The sequence below is a fragment of the Silurus aristotelis genome, assembly GCF_946808225.1.
Source record: "Silurus aristotelis genome assembly, chromosome: 1".
In the NCBI taxonomy this organism is placed as follows: Eukaryota; Metazoa; Chordata; class Actinopteri; order Siluriformes; family Siluridae; genus Silurus; species Silurus aristotelis.
Genome location: NC_139574.1, coordinates 41,543,256 through 41,555,963, shown reverse-complemented (window position 1 = coordinate 41,555,963; position 12,708 = coordinate 41,543,256). Strand labels below are relative to the sequence as shown.

General features: G+C 38.5%; 1 protein-coding gene across 3 annotated transcripts in view; it reads left to right on the top strand.

Moving 5' to 3' along the window:
* The window catches only part of LOC310724457 (little elongation complex subunit 1-like), an 80,395-nt gene extending 68,232 nt beyond the window's left edge, over window positions 1-12,163 (top strand). Inside the window, exons 1-13 of one of the 3 annotated variants that reach the window (XM_083538495.1) lie at window positions 5,697-5,910; window positions 6,013-6,131; window positions 6,247-6,284; window positions 6,403-6,485; window positions 6,590-6,626; window positions 7,038-7,129; window positions 7,239-7,306; window positions 7,620-7,788; window positions 9,794-9,954; window positions 10,166-10,356; window positions 11,127-11,227; window positions 11,322-11,420; window positions 11,532-12,163. In XM_083538495.1, coding sequence (XP_083394621.1) covers window positions 7,680-7,788; window positions 9,794-9,954; window positions 10,166-10,356; window positions 11,127-11,227; window positions 11,322-11,420; window positions 11,532-11,734 — 864 coding nt within the window. In that variant the 5' untranslated portion in view covers window positions 5,697-5,910; window positions 6,013-6,131; window positions 6,247-6,284; ... (3 more) ...; window positions 7,239-7,306; window positions 7,620-7,679 and the 3' untranslated portion in view covers window positions 11,735-12,163. Of the gene's footprint in view, window positions 1-5,696; window positions 5,911-6,012; window positions 6,132-6,246; window positions 6,285-6,402; window positions 6,486-6,589; window positions 6,627-7,037; window positions 7,130-7,214; window positions 7,307-7,619; window positions 7,789-9,793; window positions 9,955-10,165; window positions 10,357-11,126; window positions 11,228-11,321; window positions 11,421-11,531 lie in introns of those variants that run through there. The other 2 variants (XM_083538493.1, XM_083538494.1) reach the window with 2 other exon arrangements.
* The last annotated feature ends 545 nt before the right edge of the window (window positions 12,164-12,708 follow it).

Below are 12,708 nucleotides of genomic sequence, written 5' to 3'. Positions count from 1 at the left end.
CAAGGAACATTCATACCCCCCATAAAAAAACTATAATAATAATAATAATAATAATAATAATAATAATAATAATAATAATAATAATAATAATAATAACTGCAGTTGGTTGTCAGATGTCAGTCTCACTGCCCTCTAGTGGCTCTGTCAGGACTTTCTTTTTATCTAATTCTGTACAAATATTATTAATGGTGTTTTGTTGTCTAGTTATATGTGATGTTGATCTTTTACAAAGCAAGATATTTTTCTTGATAACATTAAACTGTCTAAAACTAAAACTGTTTACTGTTTAACATACAGGGGGTTCATGTTGAATTTTTAAGCAGATTTCTTGTGATATAAATAAATGAAACAGAAGTTAAATAAAGCTGATTAAAATGAATGTAGTTTTGTGTTTTTGAGAGACTGCTGAAAGGACATTTCTGGAACTATCTATGGATTCAGACTCGGTCGAGCTGAAAAGGTGAACCGACTCTCATGAACCTCATTGTTTTGTATAGAAGTGATGAACCGAAATCTCTTAAACTGAGTCACTTGAACTGAATCTAATGAGTCGAATTCACCGAACCGAATCTTTTCGAACTGAATTGACCAAACTGAATGGACTAAATTATTAAAATGAATCTATTAAATAGTTCTTTCTGATGTTTTTCTACTAACTGCAGTTGTCAAAAGTTATAGTTGAACTATGATGTTATGAGGCTGCATTGGAACTAAACTTTATAGTATTGTGTGCATCAGATGAACCCATGAAGAACTCATGTATTGTAAACTGATTTAATCTCTGTGTTATTGTGATTTAATATTTAAACTGATGCTGTGAATACTGTATAATACCTGTTTATTTTATTACTTTAACTTCTGTTCATGTAAAATTGGGTTTAAACAGAACCTTTATTTTATTATCATTTACTTTTGTCCCGTTTCCCAACATTTTATCATGTGGATTTTAATTCTTAGTTAAATTTAAATGAAGTCCAATAATAATTTAATAATAGAAACAAAACACACACTATATTTAAGATATTTATTTATTTTGGAGGAAGAAAAAATATTCAGTTACAATAATCACTGATATTTTTGTACTTTATTATATGTAGGACATGTCCAGCTTGATCTCCTCTTTTTCTTTCTCTGGTTTTCTTTCTCTAGTGCTGAAGTCATATTGCTGAACAGCTGTACAGCTTCCTCCAGTCACTCTCGGGTTTCCATCCTCATTTCTCTTCCCTCACCTAAGAATCTTTGTTTCCTCAGCAATTTTCTGCATCTCTTTGGGCTTGTATAGGTTCAGCTTTCTGTTCCTGTTTTTGATGTCCAGATTCGTCTCATCTTGCTGCTGTTTCTCATAGTCAGACCCCAAAGTGCCCTCAGCTGAGCGACATGTTTCTCCAATTGCACTTGGTTTCTCAGAATGATCTTTCTAAAGCTCTTTAGTCTTCTTCTGTATCTTACAGTGACAAATTTAAAGTTAGCTGAACAACATGGTCCTCCAGTTGCTCCTGGTATCTCATCAGATGATCTCTCTTATGCTCTGCTCTATTCTTCTCCTCCTCACAGTGATTTAGAGAATCCTGGAGCTCTCTGATGGTCTGGAGCTGTAAATTGTTATTCTTCTCCATGTCTAGTTCGGCCTTCTTTCTTTTCTCCTTCAACTTATTTCTCTCAAAATCCAAAGTGGCCTGCAGCTGAGCAACACGTTCCTCCAGTCGCTCTTGGTGTCTAATCAAATTATCTTTCTCATGCTTTGCAATCTATCTCTCTTCTTTACAGAGATTCAGAGAATCCTGGACCTTTTTGATGGTCTGGAGGTGTAAGTTGTTCCTCTCCTTCATGTCTAGTTGGTCCTTCTTGCTTTTCCCTTCCATTTATTTCTCTCAAATTCAAAACTAGCCTCGAGCTAAGCACCACGTTCCAGCAGTTGCTTTTGTTCTGTCACACAGCTCTCTCTCTCCCATTCTACAGATTTCTCCTGTTCCTCGTGAAGTTTCAGGGAAGACTGGAGCTCGGTGATGTTCTGGAGGTGTGTGTCGTTTCTATGATTTATGTTCTGTTCCCGCTGCTTTCGCTCAGAGGATAAAGTAGCCTCCAGAGTTTGCACCTTCTGTACCAGAATGGCTTTCTCTTCTTTCTCTTATGTTATCTTCTCTATCATCAGATTAAAAAAAGCATCCCAATCTGTAACGACTTTCTGCATGTGTTCCAGCTTCTCCTCCTCTTCCGTAATCTGTATATTTTTCTTCTGTCTCCTGCTTTGAAAAAAACTCTCTAAGTCTCCTAAATTTATTTTACACCAATTTTATTCAACCATGAAATAAATCGTGTCAGCGTCCAGCAGCAGGTTCACCATCTCCACCATAAATTCCACTGATGCTTCATCTGCTTTAGAGCCACTTGAGCTTCACCCACCAACAATACACTGATATGGAGCTGACTGCCAGTGTCACACTGTATAAAAGATAAAGGCGTGTATGCAGCTCTATCACTCATCTCTTTATGAGGATAGTAAAAGCTAATGCAGTGAATGAAACAGGATAATAACTGTATATCACTTAGATTATGCCATGACGCCTGCTATGCTTTTACACATAGAGCAACAATATTCCTTTTTCTCTTTCTGTATATTGCATGACTTGTTTAATGGCATTCACGATTAGTTTGTTTTGGTGACAAAAGCGTCCATTTGCACACTTTTTTAATGATGAATAAAAATAAAGATAAATAATAATAAAAAATAATTCAAAATTTTTGCCGTTGGACAGATGGCAAATGTTCAGTCAGCATATGGCTTGGATGTGAGGAATCCAGAGTGATATTCTGAGCAATTTATCACTCTGGATGTGTACAGTTCCTGTAGTGTGAGCAGGAAAACACCAATAATCCTTTCAGCCTTTAGAACCGTCCTCTATCTATCTATCTATCTATCTATCTATCTATCTATCTATCTATCTATCTATCTATCTATCTATCTATCTGTACACAGTATATATACATTATTTTGGCAAAAGTTTGCGGACACCTGGTCATAAGTACGGTATGTGCTTTTTGAGCATTACATTCCACATTTAGTCCCAATTTGTGCTGATATTTTCCTCCACTCTTTTGGGAAGATGTTCCACTAGATTTTAGAGTGTGCTTGTGGACATTTGTGTTCATCAGCCACTAGAGTGTTAGTAAAGTCAGGTAGAGATGTAGGTGACGTGAGGAGGTCTGGGGTGCAGTCAGTGTTCACATTCATTCCAAAGGTGTTCAGTAGGGTTGAGATCAGAGCTCTATAGCAGGCCACTCAAGATCTTCCTCTCCAAACCATGTAAACCAGATCTTCATGGAGCTGGATTTGTGCACAGGGGCATTGCCATGCTGGAACAGATTTGGGTTTTAACAAAAACACACTACACAACTGTGTGCCTCCTGCTTTGTGTTAACAGTTTGGAAAAAAACCACATATTGCAGAAAAGGTCAGGTGTCCCAATACTTTTGTCTAAAACAAGACAGAATTACACAAAACAACACAGAACTAAGAACTAAGACTACACAGGACTACAGGACTAAAGTGCACTTGTGCAAATAACATCATATAATTTGTATTGAATGTTTTGTATAATTTGTATTGTATTGTTTGTACATCATTGTGTGTGTGTGTGTGTGTGTGTGTGTGTGTGTGTGTGTGTGTGTGTGTGTGTGCTGAAGCAGGTCAGCGTGCCACAGTGTGTGAGGGTCGTGTTAGAGTCATATATGACTTGCACTTTAACAGAAAGCATATGATGTTTATTAACAAAAACAAATTCCTTTTCATACGGAGTCTTTACAGAAATATGAGTGCAGTCAATTGTGTTGATTACATTTGAAAAACTGAACATTGCTGCAAAGTGCATTTTAATTTCAGCCTGTTCTTGCACAGTGAAGGGAAACCTGATGTATAGACTACCCACCTTAATAATAACATCCAAAATGACAGGCATTATGACACTCAGACCTATAGCATGAGATTTAATAGAATTATATTATACTCAAAGAAGGTCTTTGTAAAAAAAAGATGATTTATATATAATATTTATATGAAACCTTTTCCTGCCGCCCATTTTCCGCTAGAAACAACCTGTTGTCATTAAGCATGGAACCATGCTATATTTGGACAGGGATGGATGGTTCGGCACATTGATCCAGGGGCACAGCTGTAGGAATTGAAATCACTTACTTTACACATAACTTATAATAAATGATAAACTCTGGGTTTTAAACAGAATTAAATCCATAAAGCTCAGAAAATCACCGTTCTAGGGGACGTACAGTTCCCTTTATCCCGGCAGAGGGTCTTCATCCTCCACCTGGAACACGACGTCTTTTCTAGAGTTAATCCCTGATAATGCAGAGGAGCTACAGGAGGAAAAACCAAGCGATCAATCCTTTGGGAGAAAAATAATATTAAATAGATAATCGTCTTCTTCTTTTGAACCAACTACCTGCATGTCTTCCTTCACCTTATCCATAAACCTCCTCTTTGGTCTTCCTCTTTTCCGCCTTCCTGGTGGCTCCATCCTCAGCATTCTCCTACCGATATACCCCATGTCCCCCCTCTGCACATGTCCAAACCATCTTAATCATGTCTCTCTTATTTTGTCCCCAAAACGTCCTACATGTGCTGTTTCTCTAATAAACTTGTTTCTAATCCTGTCCATCTTCGTCACTCCCAACGAACATCTCAAAATCTTCAGCTCTGCTACCTCCAGCTCCAATTCCTGTCTTTTACTTAATGCCACTGTCTCCAAACCTTACAACATCTCAGGTCTCAACACAGTCCTATAAACTTTCCCTTTCAATCTCACAGATACTCTTCTATCACAAATCACTCCTGCTATCACTCTTCTCCACCCACTCCACCCTGCCTGCACTCTTTTCTTCACTTTTCTGACACACTCCCCATTACTTTGCACTGTTGACCCCAGATACCTGAACTTCACCTTTTCCACCTTTTCTCCCTGCAACCGCACCCCTCCACTGCCCTCCCTCTTATTCACACACATGTATTCTGTCTTACTCTTACTGACTTTCATTTCCCTTCTCTCCAGCGTGTACCTCCACCTCTCCAGGCTCTTCATAACCTGTTTACTACTCTCACCACTAATAACAATATCATCCACAAACATCATAGTCCACGGAGACTCCTGTCTGACCTCGGCCGTCAACCTGTCCATCACCACTGCAAACAGGAAAGGGCTCAGAGCTGATCCTTGATGCAGTTCCAACGTTCCACCTCCACACTGTTCTCATGCATGTCCTGCACCACCCTCACATACTTCTCTGACACACCAGACTTCCTTATACAATACCACAACTCCTCTCTAAACCCTGTTGTATGCTTCCTCTAGATCTATAAACACAATGCAACTCCTTTTGACCTTCTCTATACTTCTCTTTCAACATTCTCAAAGCAAATAATTGAGAAAAGAAGACAAAGATAAAATCAATTTTTATTAGTCCTCTTCATGTTTTATATGCAGTTTCTGCTGTTTATTCAGTTAAATACCCGCACTGAAGCACATGTTAGGTTATGTAACTGTACATCCTCAGTGTTATAGTTACTGTTCATGTAAATGTACATCCTCAGTGTTATAGTTACTGTTCATGTAACTGTACATCCTCAGTGTTATAGTTACTGTTCATGTAACTGTACATCCTCAGTGTTATAGTCTAATGCTCATGTAACTGTTCATATCTCTGTGATGTCACAGTGCGCCACTTTCGACCACATGCATAAAAGCCAGAACACTGAGCTTACGGCCATACCACTCTGAGAACGCTTGATCTTGTCTGATTTTGGAAGCAGCCAACAAACTCAACACGTCGCGCATCAAAATTCTCAATCACGCAACCAAATTGATCTATATCATCCACTTCAGAAGAAACACATTAGCGGTAAGTTACTTTACAAGTCTTTAGTTTCATTAATTTTGCAGGTTCATCGCTAGTCACGCGTTAGTCACGTGCTTACCCAGAACTTCCGGGAAGATTTTTTAGATTCAATAAACTCTCTAGAAGAAAATATTGAAAAGACCTACAGAAATGGAAAAGACAAGCATAAGCCAGCAGGAGCTTCAGGCCATTAAGAGCATTATGCTACTCAGCAACACTCACAAGTATGTTTTTTGCTCTTTATACTTTATTCCAATCATTGCAGTAATACAATATAATATATAATATAATAATATATTATAAAATGTTTTATCTATATGTTTCTTTTCCCTTCCACAGAAATGTCAGTGTTGAAAACCAGCTTCTGGCACTTAAAGGTGTGTAAGAAAGTACAAGTTGATTATTACTGCATGATTCAGTTCTATTAAAATAAACATATAATGTGATAATGTGATCTGAGCACCTTTTCATTTCATTTTGTAAATTATTTTACAGAAGTGAACACCAGACAAAATCTGGAAATCCGAGGCCTGAAATGCAAAATCAGCAGCATGGAGAAAAGCTTTCGCTTAATGGAGGTACTTTCTTTCCATTTTTAAATGCAGACATCATTGAACTTTTAGTGAGAAATGTGACTAAATAAAACTTAATCTGTTTTTTTTTTGTTTTCGATCCTCAACAGGAAAAACTTTACAAAGTGGAGAACGAGTTGAACAAAGGTAACAGTAAAATCTCTAATACTAAGTTTCTGTACATTTTGATGTGTTCTGTATTTGCATTGACTATGGAATAAATGAACACAAATAATTAATAATACAATAAAAAAATTATAATTAATACAAAAATTAAACAAGCAGGAAGCTGATAAATGTATTTAAATGTGACATGTTGTAATCTAATTTTAGTGGACATACAGTTTAATCTTAGCATGTGCTAAACCTAGTATGTACATTATCACCAAAAGTATTGGAACATTAATGGAGAAAGTGTTGACAAGGCAAATTCTTCACCGTCTTAATGAACCTAAATGTGTAACAGTCATTTTTGTTAAGATCTAGGAAGAAATATTGTAGGTCTCTCTGGATAAGGGCGTGTGACAAATGATATACATTTCTTTTATATTCATACAGACCCAAAGCCCACAGCAAAGAGAACTGGATCAGACATGTCACCACCCAGGAAAGCTCAAAAGCCTCGACTTGATGCTGCTTCAGCTGATCCTGTAAACATAACACACACAACACAATCTCTCATCTCCAGTGCATTAGAAACACTACAAAAGTCCTGTTCTGATGTTTTACCTACAGACATGATTCATGCACTTCTCACAGGAACAAGTGAACTTCCTGTTCTGAGAGATGAAGAGAAACACGTCATTTCTGAGTTTTGTGTAAACGAGGTCAGTTCTTATCTTCTGTTTTATTTAGTGTGCATGCGATTTAAACACTTTATTCTTTAGCTGTGGATTTGAGTGACATTTTTTTTAAAGTTGATTCATAATTCACTGGTCCTGATGTTCTTAAATTGAACAGTAGATATGATTTATCATGTTACATTTTGAATCTGGGTTTTGGTTTATACAATATCTAGTAGTTTTCCTAAACCCAGTCTACAGTCAAGTCTTAACTTCCTAATTTTTTTCTTTTTAAATACATGATTTAAATACATGTTTATTCAGTTGGAAGCTTAAAAATGTCCTCCGTCTCATTTAGTCCTTAGCAGAGACGTTTCTGTCTGTGATTTTGGAGAAGATCAAGGTGGAGAGAGGGTTTATGGGACATGATCTCCTGCAGTCTCTCTGTATGGTTTATGTAGGCGTGTGTCAACAGAGAGGAGACACTCACAAAGCACATGCTCTCGTCTACAGACTACTTAAAGAAGGTGAGATTATATTTCATTAATTATCTACTAAAAATGATCTGGACACTGATACAGAGAGGACAATTGTGTCTTGTTGTTGGTAATGTACAGTGGATGTAAAAAGTTTACACACTTATGAAATGGCAGGTTTTTTAAATATAAAGATAAAAATAACAACAGTGTAAACGTCAAACTTGTTACATGTTTAATGTGATTTTCCAAAAAACAAAGATCCAGAGACAAAAAAAATATTTAATAATTGGTAACTTTTTAAATAAAAAACTATCACATCTTGATTGCATAAGTCTGAAAATCCCCATAACTAATACTTTGTGGAAGCACAACTTGCCTTTATTATGGCAGCAAGTCTTTGTGAATAATCTCTATTAACTTGCCACATCTACACTTTTATCCAGTACTGTGATGATCCTTTTCTGAAGCCGTGCCTTTGCTAATTTGGATATGTGCTTTTGGTCATTGTCAAGTTGAAATGTGAAACTCCTCTTTATTTTCAGCTTTTTTTACAGAGGACAATGTCACGGTCTTCTGGGTTCTCTCCCTCTCTGCTGGACTATCTCTTGCTTCCCCAGGAGTGGCTCTCGTTCCTGATCATCCCCTCGTCTTATGCTCGTGTCATGCTTTATTTTTCCTGGCTCCGGAAACACAACCCCTATCTAGATTAGAATAGTGGACGAGTCTTGGAATGGGGGGTGCCCTGCCAGACCCGCTGTCTCGCCTCAATCGGCCCTGTACCTGTCCTGTCACGTCAGGAGCCTCAACATGATCTCAGCTCTATCCCGGCAGTCTACCATGACCTAGGGCATCTTCAGCAAGGTCAAAGCATCCTCCCTTCCACCACACCGGCCACATGACTGTGCCATCAACCTGTTGCCTGGAACCTCTTCTCCCCATGGACGTTTGTACAATCTGTCTGGACTGCAGAAGGCCATGCACCAGTATAATCAGGAGTCTCTCTCTGCCGGGAGTATTCACCCTTCCTCCTCCCCCGCTGGGGCTGGGTTCTTCTTTGTGGAGAAGAAGGACAAACCCTTCGCCCATGTAAAGACTATCAGGGACTTAACACCATTACTTTTAAGAATCGCTATCTCCTACCGCTCATGGTGAACGGGAGCTCCTGGCTATCAAGCTGGCCTTAGAGGACTGGTGTCATTGGCTTGAGGGGGCCAAGGTGCCATTCATGGTTTTATGGCAAACAATGTCCAGCGCCCGGTACCGGGTAGGCCAGAAGGTCTGGCTGTCCACCCGAGACCTCTCTCTCAAGGCTGCCCCTGTCCCATTTCTAAAATGATCAACACTGTTGCGGTCTGCCTCAAACTCCCCAGAGTCCTCCGAATCCACCCATCCTTTCACGTTTCCCGTCTCAAACCCGTCTTGGCTTGTGCCTTCTGGTTTCGCGGCACGCAAGTCCGGTTCTGCAACGTGCACTTCCGGGTCCACAGCAATTTTGAGCAATCCCTCCCTCTCTGCTGGGATGTCGCTTTCTTCCCCGATTCTTGCTGAGGTTTTCCTGCTCTTTTTCCACCGGTTTGCCTGCCTGTTTTTACGGCTTTTTTTTTTTTGGATTTTTTTCTCTGTTTTGTTCGGTTTTTTGGCTATTTTTGTTCTGTGTTTATGCCTGGATTTCTTTGATGCATGCTCGGACTAAATAGATGTGTTTTCTTTGGACTTTTGGGGGTTTTGTTTCTTGTATTATTTACTTGGAGGATGCTCTGTATTGGCTTTGCACCAAACATACCTTTTAGATTTATGGGAAATACGTTTAATCTTTTGTCTTGTTGGACCAACACATTTTCCTACATGGTTGTAGTTGAATGAATTAATCTTTTGTCATCATTTAAATGTGTTTGCATATTCATATTAGCTTTATTGCTATTTCTCTCTGCAATTTGATAAGATGCAATTTTATAAGGTGTGTCAACTTTTTATATCCAATGTCTTTTTTTTTTTTTTTTTTTTTTTTTTTTTATAAAGTGTATTTATGTTCTGTTGTCTTGTTGCTTTGCAGACTTTCTTGAAGCCCCCAAAGTGATTATGGTCATGGTGACAGCATGGCCAAGTTTTTTGTCCCATGAAAGTTCTTTATGCCGAGCAATTCACATAGTGAGCAACCTGAAAGCAAAGGGAAAGATATTTCACTTGCTCACCAAGTATCTGCACTGGGATGAGGTAAGAAGCTGATCCTCAGTGTTTCTCTCAGTGTAAATTTTTTAAACTGGACTTTATCAAGTATTTTACTGCCTCCTTAATCTCCCTTTAATTTCCAAGTATCAGTGTAATCTAGTGGGACAAATTTTTTAAACATTTATGTTGAACTATGCTGTCAGTCAAACAGTGTTTTATTGCATTGGGTATTAAATAATGATGTATTTTTTGCCAGGAGCCTCCAGGAAACATCCACAATGCTATCACCAGCACCCTGAAGTCTTTTCTGGAAGACAGCAGTCTGAGGTTCCTGGAGAACAGCTGGTATGGTTATGATCTTTGCCCTGCTACCTGGAACTACATTTTCAGCCTGGATCTTCTGTGTGCACAACTGGGCTGGACTTGGACCATTACCAATATTATACGGTACTGAATGCAAAACATCTTCAACATATTTAATTCTCAGCTTTTTAATATTCAAATCTGAATGATCAGAAATTAATCATTATTTTTCTATAACATCAGCGCTGAGAGGATTTCAGCTGCAAAGTTAATATTTAGGCAGCTTTTTTATATTTTATCTTTAATACAATAAGATCTCACAGGAAAAAATTGGGTAATTGTTGATATAGTGATGTTTCTGTGAGGAAATGTTTATTGTGCATTTATAAATGAAGTTTTCAGGATCAGTGTTCAGACAGTCAGAGAGAATTCTGTAATTTTAGCTGTAAGTATTTCACAATGAGAGGGTCTTTTTTCAGGAAGTGGTAGCTCAGCAGTGGTGAAGGCTCTGGATTACTGATCGGAAGGTCGGGGGTTTAAGCCCCAGAATCACCAAGTTCCATTTTTTAGGCCCTTGAGCAAGACCCTTAACTCTCTGTGCTCCAGGGGTGCTGTAGTCATGGCTGACCCAGTGCTCTGCCCCCGGCTTTCTATAATCACTGGGGTATGTGAAGAAAGATTTTCTTTGTGCTGTAAGGTACATGTGACAAGTAAAAAGTAACGTTAACCTGTGACCTAGTTCTTATTCCTGACTTTTTCCATTAACGGTCAATAATCTAGAGGTCGTTTGAAATATTGCAAAGTTCCCATTCATGTTGCATAAAATCACAAGTGATAATAAAACCACAATGGCTGCTCCATAACCACCACAAAGACCCTCAACATATCCATTTCTCCTCTTTTTTATTTACTAGAAAGGATCTTTGGCTGATCCTGAACACTTGGCTGATGCAAGCAAGAACAGAGCAAACACCGTTCCGAGACGTCTGTGTAGCAGCAGTTTTCAGGCTACTTGGTAAGTTTACTGTAAATCCTGTTTCAGAGCATCATCTCAGATTATTCCTGGATTCTTCAATTTGTCACTCGTGTTTTTTGTCCTTCTCAAACAGGGCGACTTGGTCAACTAGGACTTAAGGTGAACATGCTAACGTCACTCGAAAACCTGGCAAAAAGCATAAATCAGTTTGGAATGCAAAACTTCTCAAAAGGTATTTCTAAAGAATCAAATAAAGATGTTTTTATTGATCTTTATCTTTATTCTCTGATTTTTAGTTTTGTGCTTCAGCAGATCCTAATTTTGTATTGGATGTTGTGTGCAGGTATGCCATGGGAAGTGCAGCTCTCAGTCATCTATGCCATTCATGATCTGGCACCCAGCAACCCTGAAGCAGCTCTGAAGACTTTGGAATCATGGAGGAAAAACAGCACACAGCGCGTTCCCTCAGCCGTCATCAAATGCATTACGCAAATCAGTTTCCTTTGTCATCAGACCAAGTCACAAAACTCTAAGAAAATACTGTAGTGATTATTATAGTGAGCACTGCATCCCCCAGGTCTGTATCCTCAGTCACCAGCTGTTCACACTGTGAATCATGACTGTGCTGCAATGCACAGCTCCAATCATCAAGTTTAGCAGTCACATGACCGTCATGAGTCTCATCAGCAAAAACGACCAGACGCTTTCAGACAGGAAATGCAGTGGATAATGGACTGGTGCTGACTCAACAATCTTTGTGTTCAGCTGTGGAGAACCTCATCTGGTCTCACAAAGCCACCAGCATTGTGGATGACCACATACTCCCTTTATACATTATTGATTATTTCAGTGGCGGTTTGTGCATTTGGTACCTGGGCCTTCAGTGGGGACTTACCCAACTTAATCCACCTCTTAATACCACCACTATCATGTCGCAATTATAGAAACAATCAATACAATACAAAACGCAATAGAACAGAGCAATTACACAGAGAGAAAGAGAAAGAGAGAGAGAGAGAGAGAGAGAGAGAGAGAGAGGCATTTCACATATATGTAGGTGAAAACCATTTTATTAAAGCAAGAAACCAGTTAAAATGCCAAACCTCTACACTACAACCTCAAAGGTGTCACCTACATCCTCTGGAGCAGTTCAGAATCAATATTTGTCAATAACATGACAAAAACATAAAAATTTTAATAAAATACAACCTACTCAGCTGAGATGCAGACTCATAAATTGAACCTCCTCCTCACCATGTCCAGCTTTTCTTTGAAATGTATTTTTAAGAATATCTGAAATTAAATCAATTTCTCTTCCTAGGTAGGTAGGTAGGTAGGTAGGTAAGTAGGTAAGTAGGTAGGTAGGTAGGTAGAACTTTATTGTTATTGCATAGTACAGGTACACAGCAACGAAATGCAGTTTGGCATCTACCAGAAGTGCCAAAAGTAGCAATCGTGAAAATCGTGCAGATAAATATGTAGCAAATTCACAGCATGCAAAATATATATATATATATATA